Genomic DNA, 26,897 nt, shown 5'->3' with positions numbered 1-26,897 from the left:
ATTCATTTCCATGTCTGTTGAGACTGGACATTAAAACAGTAAACTTTAAATGAGATACAAAAAAAAATCTGTAATCATCTGATGTATGGTTTTGGTTAAATGGGTTTCCACTGTCATTTACACTCATACAAGACTAGACTGCATTAAAAATTAGGCTTAGATTCAATCCGGACCCGTGGTTATAGCGAGATTGACATTTCCCATTGAGCCGACATATGCTGCGCTTACCGTTAATGTGGTCTCTCTGAACGCGGAAACGTCGCCTTTTAAAACGTGCATAGCCTTAAATCCTTTGTCATCTACAGTATGTACCAGTATAATTTGAGTAAAATATGAATAAGAAAAAAAACCAACATGACAAATGGAAATATGTTTTTTTTTATTTTAAATTGGAAAACACCGTGATATTTTAGTGAACTAGAAACCCAGTCTGTTTCACCTACCATACCTGTTGTTTTCTATTCTCCATCTAGAGGACTCTACTACAATGCAGGATCAACAAGTTAGCTACCATACCAGCTAACTGATAAGCAACAAGAAATATCTATTGACTTTCTGATTCATTAAGAAAAGATCAACTCAGAAATGTGTTTTTTTTCTGTGGTTGTTGAGTCAATGGCTATATCAACTTTATCCTTATAAAAAGAAAAGAAAATACAAAAGTTATTTAAAAAATATTTAAGTTTAGTTTGCTAATTTATAGATCTTGCTCTGTAGTATACCCCTTTGGATTGACAGGAGAATATTTGCATAGAATATTCAAAGTTACATTTATAAACCTGGTTTCAGATTATCCTAGTCCTGGACAAAAAAAAAAAAAAAAAGCACTTTCAATTTAAATAGATTAAGCCTAGTCCTGGACTAAACAGGTATGTCCGGGAAACTGGCCCATAAATCTTCCAAGGCCACAACAATCCTCTTTAAGGTTTTAGTATTGAACATCCCTCACATCCAAATGATCCCTTTTTTTATTAACATAAATGTATAAAATATAAAAGAAAATCTTTGACCACAGAGGACTAATGATAGACCTTTGTTAGTTTAACGGCTCAGTACAAACAGATACCAGAGACTCTGTCCCAATAATAAATCGCCTTTCTCCTAAAAAGGGTGTACACACACCTTCGCTGCTTCCCCAAGTTGGATTGGTGGAGTTTCTACCATATTTCTTATACAAGTCATTTTTCTTAATCAAATGATAAGGAAGGAAGTGAACGAGTGCACACTCTAGGAGAGAGCATAGATGATTGGGACATAGTCAGTCATTTCTGGTAGTGGAGTGTCTTTGACTAGTTCAGGAGGTGCAGACCCCTTTGGTCGGACAGGACTATCAGGGGTCAGAGAAGGCATGAATCTCAAAAAAATGCTACCCTATTTTCTATACAGTACTTTAGTTTTATACAGGCCCCATGGGGGCTCTGGTCTGACAGTGCACTATATAGAGTGCTATTTGGTACACAGATAGGTTTGTTATTAGGGGTAAAGGCTCAGAGTTGGACAGGGGTTAAAAAAGGTCAGAGGTCACGGTTCAGAGAAAGACAGGGTGACTCCAAAGTCCTCCTTGTAGAGATCCCAGGTCTTGGCTTTGTGGGGGTTGTCCAATTCTTCTCTAGACAGGACCAGTCTAGGAGGGGGGAGAATACAGGAGAGAGAGAATAAAAACGTAAACCACAGGGTTTGAAAAAGACTGAAGGTCGTTGGCGTATTGGGGCTCATTCCCACAGATGGAGCAGACAGCCATACCTGTTATTCTCTATAGAGGAGGAGGTGTTGAACCATACGTTGTTCTCTATAGAGGAGGAGGTGTTGAACCATACCTGTTGTTCTCTATAGAGGAGGAGGTGTTGAACCATACCTGTTGTTCTCTATAGAGGAGGAGGTGTTGAACCATACCTGTTGTTCTCTATAGAGGAGGAGGTGTTGAACCATACCTGTTGTTCTCTATAGAGGAGGAGGTGTTGAACCATACCTGTTGTTCTCTATAGAGGAGGAGGTGTTGAACCATACCTGTTGTTCTCTATAGAGGAGGAGGTGTTGAACCATACCTGTTGTTCTCTATAGAGGAGGAGGTGTTGAACCATACCTGTTGTTCTCTATAGAGGAGGAGGTGTTGAACCATACCTGTTGTTCTCTATAGAGGAGGAGGTGTTGAACCATACCTGTTGTTCTCTATAGAGGAGGAGGTGTTGAACCATACCTGTTGTTCTCTATAGAGGAGGAGGTGTTGAACCATACCTGTTGTTCTCTATAGAGGAGGAGGTGTTGAACCATACCTGTTGTTCTCTATAGAGGAGGAGGTGTTGAACCATACCTGTGGTTCTCTATAAAGGAGGAGGAGGAGGTGTTGAACCATACCTGTTGTTCTCTATAGAGGAGGAGGAGGAGGTGTTGAACCATACCTGTTGTTCTCTATAGAGGAGGAGGAGGAGGTGTTGAACCATACCTGTTGTTCTCTATAAAGGAGGTGTTGAACCAGAAATAGAAAGGGCAGTCTTCATATCCTTTAGGGAGACCCTGGAGAGGAAGATAAAGGAAGCATTATTAGAAGACAATATACTGAAGATAAAGTACACACCAAGGGGCTATGAGAGAGTGAATTGTATCTGTGTTACATTTGAAATATGTTCCTTAACACCAGCTTCGAATGGCTTTCAAAACGTTCTCCTTAATAGTAGCTTCCATTAGTTGTGTTACGTTTAAAGTCTTCCCCCCCCAAATATAAGCTCCAGTTAGTTGTGTTACGTCTAAAGTATTCCCCTGAATACAGGTACTCTTGTGTCACGTCTAAATTCTTCCCCCATCCACAGGTACTCACAGCAGAGGACTCAAACATGACCTTAACGTCACCGTTGACAACAGGCCCCTCCTGCAGGCTGATCACCACCGCGTTGTTACCAGCATCAGGAAACACCTGGGACAGGTAAATACATCATTTAATACACGAGGAAACACCTGGGACAGATCAATATATCAACCAATCAATCCATCAACCAATCAGTGTGTTTGCGCCTCACCGTGCAGTTCTCTTGTTTGGCACAGACACACAGGAAAACCAGCTTCTTCTTTACAATGATCTTCACCTTCAAGTCACTAGCGTTCCCTTTACCCACACCTAGAACACAGAGGGGGAAAAACAGGATTCTCATTCAACAATCTGACACTCTAATATGGTTACCAGCTTGTCTTGTGTTGCAGCAGGTGTGAAAAACAGCACAAGTCCTGCTGCCACCAAACATTATTACAGTGGCCTTTTGAAAGTCAGTGAAATTATTTGAAACTATTTGGAAAATGGCATAAAAACAACATGGCCGTCAACGGCAGCCTAAAGTGTGGTCTCATCACCTGCTGTTTGCATTTCAATAAGTTGTTTATCAATATATATATTTTACCCATCGACCAATGTTCCCATGTGACTCAGTTGGTAGAGCATGGCCCTTGTAACACCCGGGTTGTGGGTTCGATTCCCACGGGGGACCAGTATGAAAATGTAAGTGACTCTGGATAAGAGAGTCTGCTAAATGACTCACTACTGTAGTGGCTCTGGATCAGAGAGTCTGCTAAATGACTCACTACTGTAAGTGACTCTGGATCAGAGAGTCTGCTAAATGACTCACTACTGTAAGTGGCTCTGGATCAGAGAGTCTGCTAAATGACTCACTACTGTAAGTGGCTCTGGATCAGAGAGTCTGCTAAATGACTCACTACTGTAAGTGACTCTGGATCAGAGAGTCTGCTAAATGACTCACTACTGTAAGTGACTCTGGATAAGAGAGTCTGCTAAATGACTCACTACTGTAGTGACTCTGGATCAGAGAGTCTGCTAAATGACTCACTACTGTAAGTGGCTCTGGATCAGAGAGTCTGCTAAATGACTCACTACTGTAAGTGGCTCTGGATCAGAGAGTCTGCTAAATGACTCACTACTGTAAGTGAGTCTGGATCAGAGAGTCTGCTAAATGACTCACTACTGTAAGTGAGTCTGGATCAGAGAGTCTGCTAAATGACTCACTACTGTAAGTGAGTCTGGATCAGAGAGTCTGCTAAATGACTCACTACTGTAAGTGAGTCTGGATCAGAGAGTCTGCTAAATGACTCACTACTGTAAGTGAGTCTGGATCAGAGAGTCTGCTAAATGACTCACTACTGTAAGTGACTCTGGATCAGAGAGTCTGCTAAATGACTCACTACTGTAAGTGACTCTGGATCAGAGAGTCTGCTAAATGACTCACTACTGTAGTGACTCTGGATAAGAGAGTCTGCTAAATGACTCACTACTGTAAGTGGCTCTGGATCAGAGAGTCTGCTAAATGACTCACTACTGTAAGTGGCTCTGGATCAGAGAGTCTGCTAAATGACTCACTACTGTAAAAGTAAAATGACACAAATGTAAATGCAATATGTTTCATTCTTTGTGAGACATTGGGAAAACCTCCCTGGTCTTTGTGGTTGAATCACAGTTTGAAATTCACTCACAGCAGTGGACTGAGGGACCTTACAGATAATCGTCTGTGTGTGTGGAACAGAAATGAGGTAATCATTCACAAATCATGTTAAACAGTCCATGTGACGACTTATGTGACTTGTTAAGAAAACATTTTTTTTTCACGTTCTTATTTAGGCTTGCAATAACAAAATGGGTCGAATACTTAGACTCAAGACATTTCAGCTTTTCATTTGTAAAAAATAACAATGACATTATTATTGATTCTAGGTCAGTGACACAAAAAATCTCAATTTAATCAATTTTACACTCAAGCTGTAACCCCACAAAATGTAGGAAAAGTCAAAAAGGGTGTGAAAACTTTTTGAAGGCACTGTTACAACGTCAAATAACGAAACGGAATTGTAAATATGGCTTAGATATGGCTGACAACAACAAAAAATATATCAATGTTGTTGGGATAAAAACATTATGTAGCTCGCTAGCTAATAACTTGTGCCGCTAGCTACTGGTTGCTAACGGTGCCATGTTGTCAAGACGAGAGAATGACGTCACAGCCCCAAAACATACTGTAGATCGAATACGTTTCAAGAGCAGTTAGATTCTCACTTTTCTGTTCCTTCTTCAACAAAAAGGAAGTATTAGCCGTTAGCATTTGCGTCCCCCCCCCCCCCCCCCCCAATGTAAATAGCTTTCCTTCATTTTTTTGTATGTAAAAGATATCTTTTCTCTGCTGAGGTTTAATTCAAAAATCAACAACCATCTTTCTCAAATATTCCAATGGAAGTATTTTTAAATATTTTCTCTGTGATTCTAGTGTCGCTGAAGATAACCTGCCACTGTTACGTCAAAAAACGTCCCTGTGGGACGTGCAAAATATTACTCTCCTCCTTTAAAAATGTATAATAGCAAGGGGATCACAGCGCCACCTGCTGACCATTTAGGGAATTGCGTTCTCAGCTGGTGTGAGTATTGATGGAGAAATGACGCGGGAGACAAAATGTTTGTTAATATGCATTGCCCAATCAAAACTCTTTTCAGAGGACAACAATGGGCTAAATTGTGTTTTATCCTCAATAATGTTTTAAATGTGGAGTGTGTAATGTCTTTGGGTGGAGACGTTTTGATTAAATAATCCAAACCTGCTATGGAGTGGATGTTATTACAGTGGACCGATATTCAATCAAACCTGCTATGGAGTGGATGTTATTACAGTGGACAGATATTCAATCAAACCTGCTATGGAGTGGATGTTATTACAGTGGACCGATATTCAATCAAACCTGCTATGGAGTGGATGTTATTACAGTGGACCGATATTCAATCAAACCTGCTATGGAGTGGATGTTATTACAGTGGACCGATATTCAATCAAACCTGCTATGGAGTGGATGTTATTACAGTGGACAGATATTCAATCAAACCTGCTATGGAGTGGATGTTATTACAGTGGACCGATATTCAATCAAACCTGCTATGGAGTGGATGTTATTACAGTGGACCGATATTCAATCAAACCTGCTATGGAGTGGATGTTATTACAGTGGACAGATATTCAATCAAACCTGCTATGGAGTGGATGCGGATGCTCTTGATCTTCAGGCTCTGTTCTGGAGGAAGTTGTCGGTTGAACTTAGTCTTCATCACCTCATAGTAACCCACGTACCTGCTCTGTAACACACACACACACACACACACCCCATCGTCTTCATCACCTCAGAGTAACCCACGTACCTGCTCTGTAACACACACACACACCCCCCCATCGTCTTCATCACCTCATAGTAACCCACGTACCTGCTCTGTAACACACACACCCCATCGTCTTCATCACCTCATAGTAACCCATCTACATGCTCTGTAACACACACACACACACACACACACACACCCCATCGTCTTCATCACCTCATAGTAACCCATCTACATGCTCTGTAACACACACACACACACACACACCCCATCGTCTTCATCACCTCATAGTAACCCATCTACATGCTCTGTAACACACACACACCCCATCGTCTTCATCACCTCATAGTAACCCATCTACATGCTCTGTAACACACACACACACACACGCCGGGCTAGCCCCGAGGCCACCGCTCTTCGGGCCGGGCTAGCCCCGGGGCCAGTAACGTGCCAAAGTAGCCCGGCGCCAAGAAAACTGTCTTTTCAAAACATTGCATGGCACAGTTTTTGGACCCAAATGTGAGTAACACTACGCACCACCTTTATGGGCTGTTTTACACAGGCAGCACAATTCTGATCTTGTTTTCACTCATTTGTCTATTTTTTCCCCCCCTCTAACAAAGATCAGAATTGGGCTGCCTGTGTAAACGCAGTACCAAATGTACCAGAGACTAAGCGTGAGTTAAGTCATATCGGTGTACCAGACTAAGCGTGAGTTAAGTCCTATCGGTGTACCAGACTAAGCGTGAGTTAAGTCCTATCCGTGTACCAGACTAAGCGTGAGTTAAGTCCTATCCGTGTACCAGACTAAGCGTGAGTTAAGTCCTATCCGTGTACTAAGCGTGAGTTAAGTCCTATCCATGTACCAGAGACTAAGCGTGAGTTAAGTCATCTCCGTGTACCTGAGACGGGGTCTCCACTCCCTGGAACTTGGAGCTGCGGCTCTTGTCCGTTCTCCTCTCTCCAAAGTAGTCCAAGCTGTCCTATACGTCGGTATAGAAAACATGTTATTCCCTCGAGCTCTGAGAGTGGTGTTTTTTGTGTGTGTTAAACTGTTTAAGTACTGTGCAATGCTAAAATACCTGAACAATTTCAGGTATTGCCCTACCTGAGCGCTCTCAAACTGGTCACTGTCAATGAGCCAGGTACACACCAGAGTTCCTGTACGGCCTGTAGGAACACACACACACACACCACCCCTGTTAAAAAAGGGGCTATTTTTGGACTTCTTAAAATTATTGAAATGTAAAAACATTGATTCTTAAAGAATATTACTTATAAATGCCTCATGAGCTTAACTGTCGTACCTCATCAGAACCCAAAATATAAGCTTGTTTCACTCCAATGTTGGTAAACAAACAAACAAACAAACATGGCTGACCCCAATTAGTGGACTGGTCAAAAAATTTTGACTGTTGGTCGACCAAGATTTTTTGAAGTCGTACGTGGACACCTGCTAAGCGTTAATATGGATTTGGTCCCCCCTTTGCTGCTATAATAGCCTCCATTCTTCTGGGAAGGCTTTCCACTAGATGTTGGAACATTGCTGCTATAACAGCCTCCACTCTTCTGGGAAGGCTTTCCACTAGATGTTGGAACATTGCTGCTATAACAGCCTCCACTCTTCTGGGAAGACTTTCCACTAGATGTTGGAACATTGCAGCTATAACAGCCTCCACTCTTCTGGGAAGGCTTTCCACTAGATGTTGGAACATTGCTGCTATAACAGCCTCCTCTCTTCTGGGAAGGATTTCCACTAGATGTTGGAACATTGCTGCTATAACAGCCTCCACTCTTCTGGGAAGGCTTTCCACTAGATGTTGGAACATTGCTGAGGGGACTTGCTTCCATTCAGCCACAAGAGCATTAGTGAGGTCGGGCACTGATGTTAGGTGATTAGTCCTGGCTCATAGTCGCAGTTCCAATTCATCCCAAAAGGTGTTTGATGGGGTTGAGGTCAGGGCTCCGTTTAGGCCAGTCAAGTTGTTCCACACCAATCTTGACAAAACATTTTGGTATGGACCTCTCTTTGTGCACAGGGGCATTGTCATGCTGAAACAGGAAGGGCCTTCCCCAAACTGTTGCCACAAAGTTGGAAGCACAGAATCATCTAGAATGTTATTGTATGCTGTAGCGTAAAGATTTCCCTTCACTGGAACTAAGGGGCCCGAACCATGAAAAACAGCCCCAGACCAGTAAACCTCCTCCACCAAACTTTACAGTTGGCACTATGCAGTTGGGTAGGTAGCGTTCTCCTGGCATCCGCCAAATCCAGATTCGTCTGTTGGACTGCCAGATGGTGAAGCGTGATTCATCACTCCAGAGAACGCATTTCCACTGCTCCAGAGTCCAACGGCGGCGAGCTTTACACCACTCCAGCCAACGCTTGGCATTGCTCATGGTGATCTTAGGCTTGTGTGCGGCTGCTCGGCCACAGAAACCCATTTCATGAACCTTCCGAATGAACAGTTCTTGTGCTGACGTTGATTCCAGAGGCAGTTCGGAACGCGGTAGTGAGAGTTTTTTACACGCTACGCACTCCACCTGTCCCGTTCTGTGAGGTTGTGTGGCCTACCACTTTGCGGCTGAGACGTTTTGTTTTGTCCTAGATGTTTCCACTTCACAATAAACAGTGTTTACAAGTTGACAAGGTTCGCCCTGCTAGAGCTGTCATTTGACGTACTGACTTGTTGGAAAGGTAGCATCCTATGACGGTGCCACGTTGAAAGTCACTGAGCTCTTTAGTACGGGGCCATTCTACTGACAATGTTTGTCTATGGAGATTGCATGGCTGTGTGCTCGATTTTATACACCTGTCAGCAACGCGTGGCTGAAATACACTAATTTGAAGGTTTGTCCACATACTTTGTATAGATGGTGTATATCACCAGTAGTACATTTACGGTTCATTTCTAATCTACAAATGTCTGTCACGGTCATTTCTGTTAATGCATTCAATACATTATTATTCCAGTCTTTTACCCTTCTCATTGTCAGAGTGGACATGCTGTTTACAGAGCGCACAACCCGTTCTACACTTGTAAGAAACAAGTTTTGCTTTATTTCATTCCATTTCCAAGTTTTTTGTCAATTTAGTCATTGTCTTTTTCTTGGAGGGCTCCTGTCGACATTGGGTAAGGACACACACCTGATTATGCATAGAAGTAGTCCTATAGGCTACCTGATTATGCATAAATGTAGGCCTATAAAATGTGCCCTTTTGGAGATATCTGATAGTATTTCTGATTGGCCTAACGCACCACCACAAATGACCTGAGGAGTTTCTCAAAGTAAATGTTTTCTTCACCTCCAAACAGCAAGCAAACTAAGTCTGTTTTTATATCCGTTGAGAATGACAACAGTTCCTCAATGTATTTGTAAAATCTTTCCAGCTCTCTCCCTTTTCCAATAACCACTCAGCGTGAAAGGGAACAATGTCATGCTACATCCTGCTATCGCCACAGCTATATCCTGTTATCATGTTATCACAGCTACATTGTTTGTAAAAACATCTAGGCCAACCCAGTCTGTTTTTCTCCATAGTTGCTAAACATTATTACAGCTGGCTGCTACTACAGTATAGTACCAGCAGATGGCGTAACATTATTACAGCTGGCTGCTACTACAGTATAGTACCAGCAGATGGCGTAACATTATTACAGCTGGCTGCTACTACAGTATAGTACCAGCAGATGGCGTAACATTATTACAGCTGGCTGCTACTACAGTATAGTACCAGCAGATGGCGTAACATTATTACAGCTGGCTGCTACTACAGTATAGTACCAGCAGATGGCGTAACATTATTACAGCTGGCTGCTACTACAGTATATTACCAGCAGATGGCGTAACATTATTACAGCTGGCTGCTACTACAGTATATTACCAGCAGATGGCGTAACATTATTACAGCTGGCTGCTACTACAGTATATTACCAGCAGATGGCGTAACATTATTACAGCTGGCTGCTACTACAGTATATTACCAGCAGATGGCGTAACATTATTACAGCTGGCTGCTACTACAGTATATTACCAGCAGATGGCGTAACATTATTACAGCTGGCTGCTACTACAGTATATTACCAGCAGATGGCGTAACATTATTACAGCTGGCTGCTACTACAGTATATTACCAGCAGATGGCGTAACATTATTACAGCTGGCTGCTACTACAGTATATTACCAGCAGATGGCGTAACATTATTACAGCTGGCTGCTACTACAGTATATTACCAGCAGATGGCGTAACATTATTACAGCTGGCTGCTACTACAGTATATTACCAGCAGATGGAGTAGTAGTCACCTTTTCCTCCTTTACAGTGAATGGCAATGATGTTGTTGGGGTCAGCTGCCATCCACTCTCTCACACCGGCAGTGAACTTCAGCATGTCCCTGAGACACACACACACACACACACACACACACACACGTCAAACTATTTGATAGAAAAGGAAAGAACAAGTAGAATAACCCCTCCGGTCCTCCCTCCCTCCCTCCGGCCCTCCCTCCCTCCCTCCCTCCCGCCCTCCCTCCCTCCCTCCCTCCCGGCTGAAGGAAGAAAACTAAAGTACTTGGTGATGCCTTGGATTGTAAACTTTCATGTTAAAAACATATTCATTCAATGGTTGTAAAGACAGGGAGATGTCTGTCTGTTTCCTCCGACATCCAAAACGAATAATATACAACCAAAAGGGGTTTGACAGTTTTTCAAGCAGATAGGAAGCGGGCTCTCTCTGGCGAGAACAAAGGTGGTGGTCTCTGCTTTATGACTAACACACGGTGCGACGGGGGAAAACATACAGGAACTTGCAAGCTTCTGCTCCCCCGACCGAGGAATACTTCGTCATCAAAACGCCACCCTTTTCTTTTACCTTCCGAGAGAGTTCCCGGCCGACACAAATTTCACGACCACCACAGCCCGGTAGGGTGTACTCTACACACACACACACAGTACTCACTCTAGAGAAGGCACGTTGTGGTCGTCGATAAACACCCTCTCTACTCTGTAGTGGAAGAACTTGGGGTCGTAACCTTTCTCACCTAAAGAACAAACAATAACATGTCAGAAATAGTTTCCCAACCCTCTCCTCACACGGACTATATACTCTGTAGTAGACTGGAAGTAGTGTGTACTTACTGCAGAGGTCGTACACTCTGTAGTAGACTGGTAGTAGTGTGTACTTACTGCAGAGGTCGTACACTCTGTAGTAGACTGGAAGTAGTGTGTACTTACGGTTGTATACTCTGTAGTAGACTGGAAGTAGTGTGTACTTACTGCAGAGGTTGTATACTCTGTAGTGGTCTTCATGTTTGGTATCGAGGAACCTCGCCACCTCCTGAGAGGAGCAGAGAGAAGAGATATTATATAAATTAGATTATTCTCTAAACAACTAACTGTTATCTGACCCTTTATCCTCCCCGGCCAGCTTTAGGAGTCATGGTGTGTGTGTGTGTGTGTGTGTGGGAACCTCGCCACGTCCTGAGAGGAACAGAGAGAGGCGATATTACTGACCTTTAGGAGTCAATTTCCTTATCGAGATTATCAGAACCTCCACTATAGTTTGTGTGTTACCCTGATGGGGGGGGGTTCTATAGTGTGTGTGTGTTACCCTGATGGGGGGGGGTTCTATAGTGTGTGTGTGTTACCCTGATGGGGGGGGGGTTCTATAGTGTGTGTGTGTTACCCTGATGGGGGGGGTTCTATAGTGTGTGTGTGTTACCCTGATGGGGGGGGGTTCTATAGTGTGTGTGTGTTACCCTGATGGGGGGGGGTTCTATAGTGTGTGTGTGTTACCCTGATGGGGGGGGGGGTTCTATAGTGTGTGTGTGTTACCCTGATGGGGGGGGGGTTCTATAGTGTGTGTGTGTTACCCTGATGGGGGGGGGGTTCTATAGTGTGTGTGTGTTACCCTGATGGGGGGGGGTTCTATAGTGTGTGTGTGTTACCCTGATGGGGGGGGGGTTCTATAGTGTGTGTGTGTTACCCTGATGGGGGGGTTCTATAGTGAGTGTGTGTTACCCTGATGGGGGGGGGGTTCTATAGTGTGTGTGTGTTACCCTGATGGGGGGGGGGTTCTATAGTGTGTGTGTGTTACCCTGATGGGGGGGGGTTCTATAGTGAGTGTGTGTTACCCTGATGGGGGGGGGGTTCTATAGTGTGTGTGTGTTACCCTGATGGGGGGGGGGGTTCTATAGTGTGTGTGTGTTACCCTGATGGGGGGGGGTTCTATAGTGTGTGTGTGTTACCCTGATGGGGGGGGGGGGTTCTATAGTGTGTGTGTGTTACCCTGATGGGGGGGGGTTCTATAGTGTGTGTGTGTGTTACCCTGATGGGGGGGGGGTTCTATAGTGTGTGTGTGTTACCCTGATGGGGGGGGGGTTCTATAGTGGTGTGTGTGTTACCCTGATGGGGGGGGGGTTCTATAGTGTGTGTGTGTGTTACCCTGATGGGGGGGGGGTTCTATAGTGTGTGTGTGTGTTACCCTGATGGGGGGGGGGTTCTATAGTGTGTGTGTGTTACCCTGATGGGGGGGGGGTTCTATAGTGTGTGTGTGTTACCCTGATGGGGGGGGGTTCTATAGTGTGTGTGTGTTACCCTGATGGGGGGGGGGTTCTATAGTGTGTGTGTGTTACCCTGATGGGGGGGTTCTATAGTGAGTGTGTGTTACCCTGATGGGGGGGGGGTTCTATAGTGTGTGTGTGTTACCCTGATGGGGGGGGGGTTCTATAGTGTGTGTGTGTTACCCTGATGGGGGGGTTCTATAGTGTGTGTGTGTTACCCAGATGGGGGGGGTTCTATAGTGAGTGTGTGTTACCCTGATGGGGGGGGGGTTCTATAGTGTGTGTGTGTTACCCTGATGGGGGGGGTTCTATAGTGTGTGTGTGTTACCCTGATGGGGGGGGGGTTCTATAGTGTGTGTGTTACCCTGATGGGGGGGGGGGTTCTATAGTGTGTGTGTGTTACCCTGATGGGGGGGGGGTTCTATAGTGTGTGTGTGTGTTACCCTGATGGGGGGGGGGGGGGGTTCTATAGTGTGTGTGTGTTACCCTGATGGGGGGGGGGTTCTATAGTGTGTGTGTGTGTTACCCTGATGGGGGGGGGGTTCTATAGTGTGTGTGTGTTACCCTGATGGGGGGGGGGTTCTATAGTGTGTGTGTGTTACCCTGATGGGGGGGGGGTTCTATAGTGTGTGTGTTACCCTGATGGGGGGGGGGTTCTATAGTGTGTGTGTTACCCTGATGGGGGGGGGGTTCTATAGTGTGTGTGTTACCCTGATGGGGGGGGGGTTCTATAGTGTGTGTGTGTTACCCTGATGGGGGGGGGTTCTATAGTGTGTGTGTGTTACCCTGATGGGGGGGGTTCTATAGTGTGTGTGTGTTACCCTGATGGGGGGGGGGGTTCTATAGTGTGTGTGTGTTACCCTGATGGGGGGGTTCTATAGTGTGTGTGTTACCCTGATGGGGGGGGTTCTATAGTGTGTGTGTTACCCTGATGGGGGGGGTTCTATAGTGTGTGTGTTACCCTGATGGGGGGGGTTCTATAGTGTGTGTGTGTTACCCTGATGGGGGGGGGTTCTATAGTGTGTGTGTTACCCTGATGGGGGGGGGGTTCTATAGTGTGTGTGTTACCCTGATGGGGGGGGGGTTCTATAGTGTGTGTGTTACCCTGATGGGGGGGGTTCTATAGTGTGTGTGTTACCCTGATGGGGGGGGGTTCTATAGTGTGTGTGTTACCCTGATGGGGGGGGGGGTTCTATAGTGTGTGTGTTACCCTGATGGGGGGGGGTTCTATAGTGTGTGTGTGTTACCCTGATGGGGGGGGGTTCTATAGTGTGTGTGTGTTACCCTGATGGGGGGGGGGTTCTATAGTGTGTGTGTGTTACCCTGATGGGGGGGGGGGTTCTATAGTGTGTGTGTGTTACCCTGATGGGGGGGGGTTCTATAGTGTGTGTGTGTTACCCTGATGGGGGGGGGGGTTCTATAGTGTGTGTGTGTTACCCTGATGGGGGGGGGGTTCTATAGTGTGTGTGTGTTACCCTGATGGGGGGGTTCTATAGTGTGTGTGTGTTACCCTGATGGGGGGGTTCTATAGTGTGTGTGTGTTACCCTGATGGGGGGGGGTTCTATAGTGTGTGTGTGTTACCCTGATGGGGGGGGGGTTCTATAGTGTGTGTGTGTTACCCTGATGGGGGGGGTTCTATAGTGTGTGTGTGTTACCCTGATGGGGGGGTTCTATAGTGGTGTGTGTTACCCTGATGGGGGGGTTCTATAGTGTGTGTGTTACCCTGATGGGGGGGGGTTCTATAGTGTGTGTGTGTTACCCTGATGGGGGGGGTTCTATAGTGTGTGTGTTACCCTGATGGGGGGGGTTCTATAGTGTGTGTGTGTTACCCTGATGGGGGGGGTTCTATAGTGTGTGTGTTACCCTGATGGGGGGGGGTTCTATAGTGTGTGTGTGTTACCCTGATGGGGGGGGGTTCTATAGTGTGTGTGTGTTACCCTGATGGGGGGGGTTCTATAGTGTGTGTGTGTTACCCTGATGGGGGGGGGGTTCTATAGTGTGTGTGTGTTACCCTGATGGGGGGGGGTTCTATAGTGTGTGTGTGTTACCCTGATGGGGGGGGGTTCTATAGTGTGTGTGTGTTACCCTGATGGGGGGGGGGTTCTATAGTGTGTGTGTGTTACCCTGATGGGGGGGGTTCTATAGTGTGTGTGTGTTACCCTGATGGGGGGGGGTTCTATAGTGTGTGTGTTACCCTGATGGGGGGGGGGTTCTATAGTGTGTGTGTGTTACCCTGATGGGGGGGGGGTTCTATAGTGTGTGTGTGTTACCCTGATGGGGGGGGGGTTCTATAGTGGTGTGTGTTACCCTGATGGGGGGGGTTCTATAGTGTGTGTGTGTTACCCTGATGGGGGGGGTTCTATAGTGTGTGTGTGTTACCCTGATGGGGGGGGTTCTATAGTGTGTGTGTGTTACCCTGATGGGGGGGGGGTTCTATAGTGTGTGTGTTACCCTGATGGGGGGGGGGTTCTATAGTGTGTGTGTGTTACCCTGATGGGGGGGGGGGTTCTATAGTGTGTGTGTGTTACCCTGATGGGGGGGGGGTTCTATAGTGGTGTGTGTTACCCTGATGGGGGGGGGGTTCTATAGTGTGTGTGTTACCCTGATGGGGGGGGGGTTCTATAGTGTGTGTGTGTTACCCTGATGGGGGGGGGTTCTATAGTGTGTGTGTTACCCTGATGGGGGGGGGTTCTATAGTGTGTGTGTGTTACCCTGATGGGGGGGGGTTCTATAGTGTGTGTGTTACCCTGATGGGGGGGGGGGTTCTATAGTGTGTGTGTGTTACCCTGATGGGGGGGGGGTTCTATAGTGTGTGTGTGTTACCCTGATGGGGGGGGGTTCTATAGTGTGTGTGTGTTACCCTGATGGGGGGGGGTTCTATAGTGTGTGTGTGTTACCCTGATGGGGGGGGTTCTATAGTGTGTGTGTGTTACCCTGATGGGGGGGGGTTCTATAGTGTGTGTGTGTTACCCTGATGGGGGGGGGTTCTATAGTGTGTGTGTGTTACCCTGATGGGGGGGGGTTCTATAGTGTGTGTGTGTTACCCTGATGGGGGGGGGTTCTATAGTGTGTGTGTGTTACCCTGATGGGGGGGGGGTTCTATAGTGTGTGTGTTACCCTGATGGGGGGGGTTCTATAGTGTGTGTGTGTTACCCTGATGGGGGGGGGGTTCTATAGTGTGTGTGTGTTACCCTGATGGGGGGGGGGTTCTATAGTGTGTGTGTGTTACCCTGATGGGGGGGGGGTTCTATAGTGTGTGTGTGTTACCCTGATGGGGGGGGGTTCTATAGTGTGTGTGTGTTACCCTGATGGGGGGGGTTCTATAGTGTGTGTGTTACCCTGATGGGGGGGGGTTCTATAGTGTGTGTGTGTTACCCTGATGGGGGGGGGTTCTATAGTGTGTGTGTGTTACCCTGATGGGGGGGGGGTTCTATAGTGTGTGTGTGTTACCCTGATGGGGGGGGGTTCTATAGTGTGTGTGTGTTACCCTGATGGGGGGGGGGTTCTATAGTGTGTGTGTGTTACCCTGATGGGGGGGGGTTCTATAGTGTGTGTGTGTTACCCTGATGGGGGGGGGGTTCTATAGTGTGTGTGTTACCCTGATGGGGGGGGGGGTTCTATAGTGTGTGTGTGTTACCCTGATGGGGGGGGGTTCTATAGTGTGTGTGTTACCCTGATGGGGGGGGGGTTCTATAGTGTGTGTGTGTTACCCTGATGGGGGGGGGGTTCTATAGTGTGTGTGTTACCCTGATGGGGGGGGGGTTCTATAGTGTGTGTGTGTTACCCTGATGGGGGGGGGGGTTCTATAGTGTGTGTGTGTTACCCTGATGGGGGGGGGGGTTCTATAGTGTGTGTGTGTTACCCTGATGGGGGGGGGTTCTATAGTGTGTGTGTGTTACCCTGATGGGGGGGGTTCTATAGTGGTGTGTGTTACCCTGATGGGGGGGGGTTCTATAGTGTGTGTGTGTTACCCTGATGGGGGGGGGTTCTATAGTGTGTGTGTGTTACCCTGATGGGGGGGGGTTCTATAGTGTGTGTGTGTTACCCTGATGGGGGGGGGGTTCTATAGTGTGTGTGTTACCCTGATGGGGGGGGGTTCTATAGTGTGTGTGTGTTACCCTGATGGGGGGGGGGTTCTATAGTGTGTGTGTGTTACCCTGATGGGGGGGGGGTTCTATAGGTGTGTGTGTTACCCTGATGGGGGGGGGTTCTATAGTGTGTGTGTTACCCTGATGGGGGGGGGTTCTATAGTGTGTGTGTGTTACCCTGATGGGGGGGGGTTCTATAGTGTGTGTGTTACCCTGATGGGGGGGGGTTCTATAGTGTGTGTGTTACCCTGATGGGGGGGGGGTTCTATAGTGTGTGTGTGTTACCCTGATGGGGGGGGGGTTCTATAGTGTGTGTGTGTTACCCTGATGGGGGGGGGGTTCTATAGTGTGTGTGTGTTACCCTGATGGGGGGGGGTTCTATAGTGTGTGTGTGTTACCCTGATGGGGGGGGTTCTATAGTGTGTGTTACCCTGATGGGGGGGGGGGTTCTATAGTGGTGTGTGTTACCCTGATGGGGGGGGGTTCTATAGTGTGTGTGTTACCCTGATGGGGGGGGGGTTCTATAGTGTGTGTGTTACCCTGATGGGGGGGGGGTTCTATAGTGTGTGTGTGTTACCCTGATGGGGGGGGGGGTTCTATAGTGTGTGTGTGTTACCCTGATGGGGGGGGGGTTCTATAGTGTGTGTGTGTTACCCTGATGGGGGGGGGTTCTATAGTGGTGTGTGTTACCCTGATGGGGGGGGGTTCTATAGTGTGTGTGTGTTACCCTGATGGGGGGGGGTTCTATAGTGTGTGTGTTACCCTGATGGGGGGGGGTTCTATAGTGTGTGTGTGTTACCCTGATGGGGGGGGGGTTCTATAGTGTGTGTGTGTTACCCTGATGGGGGGGGGTTCTATAGTGTGTGTGTGTTACCCTGATGGGGGGGGTTCTATAGTGTGTGTGTTACCCTGATGGGGGGGGGGTTCTATAGTGTGTGTGTTACCCTGATGGGGGGGGGTTCTATAGTGTGTGTTACCCTGATGGGGGGGGTTCTATAGTGTGTGTGTGTTACCCTGATGGGGGGGGGGGTTCTATAGTGTGTGTGTGTTACCCTGATGGGGGGGGGGTTCTATAGTGTGTGTGTTACCCTGATGGGGGGGGGTTCTATAGTGTGTGTGTTACCCTGATGGGGGGGGGGGTTCTATAGTGTGTGTGTTACCCTGATGGGGGGGGGGGTTCTATAGTGTGTGTTACCCTGATGGGGGGGGGGTTCTATAGTGTGTGTGTTACCCTGATGGGGGGGGGGTTCTATAGTGTGTGTGTGTTACCCTGATGGGGGGGGGGTTCTATAGTGTGTGTGTGTTACCCTGATGGGGGGGGGTTCTATAGTGCGTGTGTGTTACCCTGATGGGGGGGGGGGTTCTATAGTGTGTGTGTGTTACCCTGATGGGGGGGGGTTCTATAGTGTGTGTGTGTTACCCTGATGGGGGGGGGTTCTATAGTGTGTGTGTGTTACCCTGATGGGGGGGGGGTTCTATAGTGTGTGTGTGTTACCCTGATGGGGGGGGGGTTCTATAGTGTGTGTGTGTTACCCTGATGGGGGGGGTTCTATAGTGTGTGTGTGTTACCCTGATGGGGGGGGGTTCTATAGTGTGTGTGTGTTACCCTGATGGGGGGGGTTCTATAGTGTGTGTGTGTTACCCTGATGGGGGGGGTTCTATAGTGTGTGTGTGTTACCCTGATGGGGGGGGGTTCTATAGTGTGTGTGTGTTACCCTGATGGGGGGGGGGGTTCTATAGTGTGTGTGTTACCCTGATGGGGGGGGGTTCTATAGTGTGTGTGTGTTACCCTGATGGGGGGGGTTCTATAGTGTGTGTGTGTTACCCTGATGGGGGGGGGTTCTATAGTGTGTGTTACCCTGATGGGGGGGGGTTCTATAGTGTGTGTTACCCTGATGGGGGGGGGGTTCTATAGTGTGGCGTTACCCTGATGGGGGGGGGTTCTATAGTGTGTGTGTTACCCTGATGGGGGGGGGGGGTTCTATAGTGTGTGTGTGTTACCCTGATGGGGGGGGGGGTTCTATAGTGTGTGTGTTACCCTGATGGGGGGGGGGGTTGTACTAGTAGTGTGTGTGTTACCCTGATGGGGGGGGGTTCTATAGTGTGTGTGTGTTACCCTGATGGGGGGGGGTTCTATAGTGGTGTGTGTTACCCTGATGGGGGGGGGGTTCTATAGTGTGTGTGTTACCCTGATGGGGGGGGGGGTTCTATAGTGTGTGTGTTACCCTGATGGGGGGGGTTCTATAGTGTGTGTGTGTTACCCTGATGGGGGGGGGTTCTATAGTGTGTGTGTGTTACCCTGATGGGGGGGGGGTTCTATAGTGTGTGTGTGTTACCCTGATGGGGGGGGTTCTATAGTGTGTGTGTTACCCTGATGGGGGGGGGTTCTATAGTGAGTGTGTTACCCTGATGGGGGGGGGGTTCTATAGTGAGTGTGTGTTACCCTGATGGGGGGGGGGGTTCTATAGTGTGTGTGTGTTACCCTGATGGGGGGGGGGGGTTCTATAGTGTGTGTGTGTTACCCTGATGGGGGGGGGGTTCTATAGTGTGTGTGTGTTACCCTGATGGGGGGGTTCTATAGTGTGTGTGTGTGTTACCCTGATGGGGGGGGGTTCTATAGTGTGTGTGTGTTACCCTGATGGGGGGGGGTTCTATAGTGTGTGTGTGTTACCCTGATGGGGGGGGGGTTCTATAGTGTGTGTGTGTTACCCTGATGGGGGGGGGTTCTATAGTGTGTGTGTGTTACCCTGATGGGGGGGGGGTTCTATAGTGTGTGTGTTACCCTGATGGGGGGGGTTCTATAGTGTGTGTTACCCTGATGGGGGGGGGTTCTATAGTGTGTGTTACCCTGATGGGGGGGGTTCTATAGTGTGTGTGTGTTACCCTGATGGGGGGGGGTTCTATAGTGTGTGTGTGTGTTACCCTGATGGGGGGGGGTTCTATAGTGTGTTTGTGTTACCCTGATGGGGGGGGGGGGTTCTATAGTGTGTGTTACCCTGATGGGGGGGTTCTATAGTGTGTGTGTGTTACCCTGATGGGGGGGGGGGTTCTATAGTGCGTGTGTGTTACCCTGATGGGGGGGGTTCTATAGTGTGTGTGTGTTACCCTGATGGGGGGGGGGGGTTCTATAGTGTGTGTGTTACCCTGATGGGGGGGTTCTATAGTGTGTGTGTTACCCTGATGGGGGGGGGTTCTATAGTGTGTGTGTTACCCTGATGGGGGGGGGTTCTATAGTGTGTGTGTGTTACCCTGATGGGGGGGGGTTCTATAGTGTGTGTGTGTTACCCTGATGGGGGGGGGGGTTCTATAGTGTGTGTGTTACCCTGATGGGGGGGGGTTCTATAGTGTGTGTGTGTTACCCTGATGGGGGGGGGTTCTATAGTGTGTGTGTGTTACCCTGATGGGGGGGGGGGTTCTATAGTGTGTGTGTGTTACCCTGATGGGGGGGTTCTATAGTGTGTGTGTGTTACCCTGATGGGGGGGGTTCTATAGTGTGTGTGTGTTACCCTGATGGGGGGGGTTCTATAGTGTGTGTGTGTTACCCTGATGGGGGGGTTCTATAGTGTGTGTGTGTGTTACCCTGATGGGGGGGGGTTCTATAGTGTGTGTGTGTTACCCTGATGGGGGGGGGTTCTATAGTGTGTGTGTGTGTTACCCTGATGGGGGGGGGGTTCTATAGTGTGTGTGTGTGTTACCCTGATGGGGGGGGGGTTCTATAGTGTGTGTGTGTTACCCTGATGGGGGGGGTTCTATAGTGTGTGTGTGTTACCCTGATGGGGGGGGGGGGGTTCTATAGTGTGTGTGTTACCCTGATGGGGGGGGGGGTTCTATAGTGTGTGTTACCCTGATGGGGGGGGGTTCTATAGTGTGTGTTACCCTGATGGGGGGGTTCTATAGTGTGTGTGTGTTACCCTGATGGGGGGGGGGGTTCTATAGTGTGTGTGTGTGTTACCCTGATGGGGGGGGGGTTCTATAGTGTGTGTGTGTTACCCTGATGGGGGGGGGGGGGTTCTATAGTGTGTGTTACCCTGATGGGGGGGGGTTCTATAGTGTGTGTGTGTTACCCTGATGGGGGGGGGTTCTATAGTGTGTGTTACCCTGATGGGGGGGGGTTCTATAGTGTGTGTTACCCTGATGGGGGGGGGGTTCTATAGTGTGTGTTACCCTGATGGGGGGGGTTCTATAGTGTGTGTGTGTTACCCTGATGGGGGGGGGTTCTATAGTGTGTGTGTGTTACCCTGATGGGGGGGGGGGTTCTATAGTGTGTGTTACCCTGATGGGGGGGGTTCTATAGTGTGTGTGTTACCCTGATGGGGGGGGGGTTCTATAGTGTGTGTGTGTTACCCTGATGGGGGGGGGGGTTCTATAGTGTGTGTGTGTTACCCTGATGGGGGGGGGGTTCTATAGTGTGTGTGTGTTACCCTGATGGGGGGGGGGGGGGGTTCTATAGTGTGTGTTACCCTGATGGGGGGGTTCTATAGTGTGTGTGTGTTACCCTGATGGGGGGGGGGGTTCTATAGTGTGTGTGTTACCCTGATGGGGGGGTTCTATAGTGTGTGTGTGTTACCCTGATGGGGGGGTTCTATAGTGTGTGTGTGTGTTACCCTGATGGGGGGGGGGGTTCTATAGTGTGTGTGTTACCCTGATGGGGGGGGGGTTCTATAGTGTGTGTGTGTTACCCTGATGGGGGGGGTTCTATAGTGTGTGTTACCCTGATGGGGGGGGTTCTATAGTGTGTGTGTGTGTTACCCTGATGGGGGGGGGGGTTCTATAGTGTGTGTGTTACCCTGATGGGGGGGGTTCTATAGTGTGTGTGTGTTACCCTGACGGGGGTTCTGTACAGGGCTTACCCTGATGGGGTTTCTGTAGAGGGCTTGTTTCCCAGAGGAGGGGAACGACATGGCAATGACACGATCTGGAGAGAAGAGGAGTAGAGAGGGATGAGAGGAGAAGAGGGATGAGAGGAGAAGAGGGATGAGAGGAGAGAGATGAGAGAAGAGGAGAGGAGAGGAGAGGAGAAGAGGAGAAGAGGAGAGGAGAGGAGAAGAGGAGAGAGATGAGAGAAGAAGAGGAGAGGAGAAGAGGAGAGGAGAAGAGGAGAGAGATGAGAGAAGAAGAGGAGAGAAGAAGAGGAGAGAGATGAGAGGATGAGAGGAGGAGCTGGTAAGTGCCACTCATATGCAGTACACTATAAACATTCATGACACGTTCCTAACATTAGTCTTTCATTTAAAACAGCTCATCTGGTCAGAGCGGAGAGAGATATAACCTGTGACGTAGGTCAGAGGGGAGAGAGATATAACCTGTGGAGTAGGTCAGGGGGGTGAGAGAGAGAGATATAACCTGTGACGTAGGTCAGAGGGGTGAGAGAGAGAGAGATATATATATATAACCTGTGACGTAGGTCAGGGGGGAGAGAGAGATGTAACCTGTGACGTAGGTCAGAGGGGTGAGAGAGAGAGATATAACCTGTGATGTAGGTCAGAGGGGTGAGAGAGAGAGAGATATATAACCTGTGACGTAGGTCAGGGGTGAGAGAGAGAGAACCTGTGACGTAGGTCAGGGGTGTGAGAGAGAGAGAGATATAACCTGTGACGTAGGTCAGGGGGGTGAGAGAGAGAACCTGTGACGTAGGTCAGGGGGGTGAGAGAGAGAGAGATATATATATAACCTGTGACGTAGGTCAGAGGGGTGAGAGAGAGAGAGATATATATAACCTGTGACGTAGGTCAGGGGTGAGAGAGAGAGAGAGAACCTGTGACGTAGGTCAGGGGGGTGAGAGAGAGAGAACCTGTGATGTAGGTGAGGGGGGTGTGTGTGTGATATATAACCTGTGACGTAGGTGAGATCCAGGTCAAAGCCGTCTTTCTGGTAGCGCCGCTTGTTCTCAGACACCTGATTGGAGACCGGGGGTCAGAGGTTATATGAAGATTATGGACACTTTGGGTATTTCTCATAATGCATAGTACCGTGCTCCGAGCACGAGAGGGTCGGAGCACGAGTCCATGATGCAGTACTCCGTTTGTATACATTTTTAAGCATTGACCCAAGCTTCAACGGAAAGGGGATTGAAAACCCCAGGGATGAAAGTGAAATGAGTGACCAGACCACTCTCAGGTACAGCCTATAGCCATTGAGCAAGGCACTTAACCTGTTAGGGCTAGGGGGCAGCATTTGCACGTCTGGATAAAAAAAAATGTACCCGATTTAATCTGGTTACTAATCCTACCCAGTAACTAGAATATGCATATACTTATTATATATGGATAGAAAACACTCTAAAGTTTCTAAAACTGTTTGAATGGTGTCTGTGAGTATAACAGAACTCATTTGGCAGGCAAAACCCTGAGACATTTTCTGACAGGAAGTGGATACCTGATGTGTTGTATTGACTTTAAACCTATCCCATTGAAAAACACAGGGGCTGAGGAATATTTTGGCACTTCCTATTGCTTCCACTAGATGTCACCAGCCTTTACAAAGTGTTTTGAGTCTTCTGGAGGGAGATCTGACCGAACAAGAGCCATGGAACGATGATGTCCCATTAGACACCTGGCGCGCGAGTTCATGTTGGGTACCCTCGTTCCAATACGTTATAAAAGAGTATGCATTCGTCCACCTTGAATATTATTCATGTTCTGGTTAAAAAAGGCCCTAATGATTTATGCTATACAACGTTTGACATGTTTGAACGAACGGAAATATATTTTTTCCCCTCGTTCATGACGAGAAGTCCGGCTGGCTTAGATCATGTGCTAACAAGACGGAGATTTTTGGACATAAATGATGAGCTTTTTTGAACAAAACTACATTCGTTATGGACCTGTGATACCTGGAAGTGACATCTGATGAAGAGAATCAAAGGTAATGGATTATTTACATAGTATTTTCGATTTTAGATCTCCCCAACATGACGTCTAGTCTGTATCGCAACGCGTATTTTTCTGGGCGCAGTGCTCAGATTATTGCAAAGTGTGATTTCCCAGTAAGGTTATTTTTAAATCTGGCAAGTTGATTGCGTTCAAGAGATGTAAATCTATAATTCTTTAAATGACAATATTTTACCAATGTTTTCTAATTTTAATTATTTAATTTGTGACGCTGACTTGACTGCCGGTTATTGGAGGGAAACGATTTCCTCAACATCAATGCCATAGTAAAACGCTGTTTTTGGATATAAATATGAACTTGATAGAACTAAAAATGCATGCATTGTCTAACATAATGTCCTAGGAGTGTCATCTGATGGAGATTGTAAAAGGTTAGTGCATCATTTTAGCTGGTTTTATGGTTTTGGTGACCCTGTCTTTGACTTGACAAAACATTACACACAACTCTTGTAAATGTACTGTCCTAACATACTCTAAATTTATGCTTTCGCCGTAAAACCTTTTTGAAATCGTAAAACGTGGTTAGATTAAGGAGATGTTTATCTTTCAAAGGGTGTAAAATAGTTGTATGTTTGAAAAATGTGAATTTTGACATTTATTTGGATTCAAATTTGCCGCTCTTGAAATGCACCTGCTGTTGATGGAGTGCACCACGGGTGGCACGCTAGCGTCCCACCTAGCCCATAGAGGTTAACCCCCCCCCCCAAAAAAAAACTGTTTTTATAAAATGACCTCAAAACATTGCGTTGCCGTGGAGATGAACTCACCATCCTCCTGGTGACCTTCTCAAGTTCTTTCTTCTGAGAGGCTAATCTGAAGACCCTGACCAGGATTATAATCCTCAGAAAACGCAGGAACGTCACCACCCTGAAGAGAGTAAGAGGGAAATATACACACACACACACACACATACATACATATATATATATATATATACACATACACATACATATACACACACACACACATATATACACACACACACACACACACATACATATATATACTGCTCAAAAAAATAAAGGGAACACTTAAACAACACATCCTAGATCTGAATGAAAGAAATAATCTTATTAAATAGTTTTTTCTGTACATTGTTGAATGTGCTGACAACAAAATCACACAAAAAGAATCAATGGAAATCCAATTTATCAACCCATGGAGGTCTGGATTTGGAGTCACACTCAAAATTAAAGTGGAAAACCACACTACAGGCTGATCCAACGTTAGATGTAATGTCCTTAAAACAAGTCAAAATGAGGCTCAGTAGTGTGTGTGGCCTCCACGTGCCTGTATGACCTCCCTACAACGCCTGGGCATGCTCCTGATGAGGTGGCGGATGGTCTCCTGAGGGATCTCCTCCCAGACCTGGACTAAAGCATCCGCCAACTCCAGGCCAGTCTGTGGTGCAGGCTGACCCCCCCGTACGTACCTGGGTATGAGGCTGACCCCCGTCAGGTCCGAGAAGGTGTAGATCATAGTGACAACCAGGGTGATGACAACGATACAGGCATCTATGATATTCAGTCTGGAACTGAAGTACACCTTGAACCTGAAACACACAGGACAGTCAGACACACCACACACACACACACACACACACACACACACAGAGTCAGTCAGTCAATGAAAATTAATATTGTGTCATTCTCAAAACTTTTGGCCACGAATGTACACAGCTGATTCAAAGAGTTTAACTTTTAGTTCTATGATGATTCAGCAGTGTGTTCCAAGAAGGCCTACTGCCCAGCAAAGGGCAAACCACTTCCTGGAACCATTTCCTGCACATTACTTCCTGTTTAAACAGCTCATCATAGACAGCAGAGGTTCACAGCTCTCCCTCACTCAGGGGGGGGGGGGGGGGGGGGGGGGGTCTCCATCCTGCGCTCTCTCTGTCCTAGTCTCACTTTCACTTCATGTACAGTCGTGGCCAAAAGTTTTGAGAATGACACAAATAATATTAATTTTGACAAAGCCTGTTTGTATGATAGCAATATTTATATACTCCAGAATGTTATGAAGAGTGATCAGATGAATTGCAAAGTCCCTCTTTGCCATGCAAATGAACTGAATCCCCCAAAAAACATTTCCACTGCATTTCAGCCCTGCCACAAAAGGACCAGCTGACATCATGTCAGTGATTCTCTCGTTAACACAGGTGTGAGTGTTGACGAGGACAAGGCTGGAGATCACTCTGTCATGCTGATTGAGTTCAAATAACAGACTGGAAGCTTCAAAAGGAAGGTGGTGCTTGGAATCATTGTTCTTCATCTGTCAACCATGGTTACCTGCAAGGAAACACGTGCTATCATCATTGCGTTGCACAAAAAGGGCTTCACAGGCAAGGATATTGCTGCCAGTAAGATTGCACCTAAATCAACCATTTATCAGATCTTCAAGAACTTCAAGGAGAGCGGTTCAATTGTTGTGAAGAAGGCTTCAGGGCGCCCAAGAAAGTCCAGCAAGCGCCAGGACCGTCTCCTAAAGTTGATTCAGCTGCGGGATCGGGGCACCACCAGTACAGAGCTTGCTCAGGAATGGCAGCAGGCAGGTGTGAGTGCATCTGCACGCACAGTGAGGCGAAGACTTTTGGAGGATGGCCTGGTGTCAAGCAGGGCAGCAAAGAAGCCACTTCTCTCCAGGAAAAACATCAGGGACAGACTGATATTCTGCAAAAGGTACAGGGATTGGGCTGCTGAGGACTGGGTGTAAAGTCATTTTCTCTGATGAATCCCCTTTCCGATTGTTTGGGGCATCCGGAAAAAAGCTTGTCCGGAGAAGACAAGGTGAGCGCTACCATCAGTCATGTGTCATGCCAACAGTAAAGCATCCTGAGACCATTCATGTGTGGGGTTGCTTCTCAGCCAAGGGAGTGGGCTCACTCACAATTTTGCCTAAGAACACAGCCATGAATAAAGAATGGTACCAACACATCCTCCGAGAGCAACTTCTCCCAACCATCCAGGAACATTTTGGTGAAAGACAATGCCTTTTCCAGCACGATGGAGCACCTTGCCATAAGGCAAAAGTGATAACTAAGTGGCTCGGGGAACAAAACATCGATATTTTGGGTCCATGGCCAGGAAACTCCCCAGACCTTAATCCCATTGAGAACTTGTGGTCAATCCTCAAGAGGCAGGTGGACAAACAAAAACCCACAAATTCTGACAAACTCCAAGCATTGATTATGCAAGAATGGGCTGCCATCAGTCAGGATGT

General features: G+C 47.5%; 1 protein-coding gene across 3 annotated transcripts in view; it reads right to left on the bottom strand.

The window, feature by feature from the left end:
- Positions 1–362: 362 nt before the first annotated feature.
- The window catches only part of tpte (transmembrane phosphatase with tensin homology), a 137,875-nt gene continuing 111,340 nt past the window's right edge, over positions 363–26,897 (bottom strand). For all 3 annotated transcript variants that reach the window (XM_082958339.1, XM_014129869.3, XM_014129870.3), the window contains 14 exons: positions 25,111–25,230; positions 24,446–24,545; positions 22,620–22,683; positions 21,639–21,703; positions 11,414–11,474; positions 11,097–11,178; positions 10,442–10,530; positions 7,242–7,303; positions 7,036–7,116; positions 6,007–6,112; positions 3,015–3,112; positions 2,816–2,911; positions 2,444–2,514; positions 363–1,624 (listed from right to left, as the gene is read on the bottom strand). In XM_082958339.1, the coding sequence (XP_082814465.1) occupies positions 1,522–1,624; positions 2,444–2,514; positions 2,816–2,911; positions 3,015–3,112; positions 6,007–6,112; positions 7,036–7,116; positions 7,242–7,303; positions 10,442–10,530; positions 11,097–11,178; positions 11,414–11,474; positions 21,639–21,703; positions 22,620–22,683; positions 24,446–24,545; positions 25,111–25,230 (1,198 nt within the window). In that variant the 3' untranslated portion in view covers positions 363–1,521. The remainder of the gene's footprint in view (positions 1,625–2,443; positions 2,515–2,815; positions 2,912–3,014; positions 3,113–6,006; positions 6,113–7,035; positions 7,117–7,241; positions 7,304–10,441; positions 10,531–11,096; positions 11,179–11,413; positions 11,475–21,638; positions 21,704–22,619; positions 22,684–24,445; positions 24,546–25,110; positions 25,231–26,897) is intronic.

Source organism: Salmo salar, chromosome 11, assembly GCF_965601325.2.
Source record: "Salmo salar chromosome 11, fSalSal1, whole genome shotgun sequence".
In the NCBI taxonomy this organism is placed as follows: Eukaryota; Metazoa; Chordata; class Actinopteri; order Salmoniformes; family Salmonidae; genus Salmo; species Salmo salar.
The sequence above is the reverse complement of the archived record's forward strand: the minus strand, read 5'-3'. Positions and strand labels throughout refer to the sequence as shown.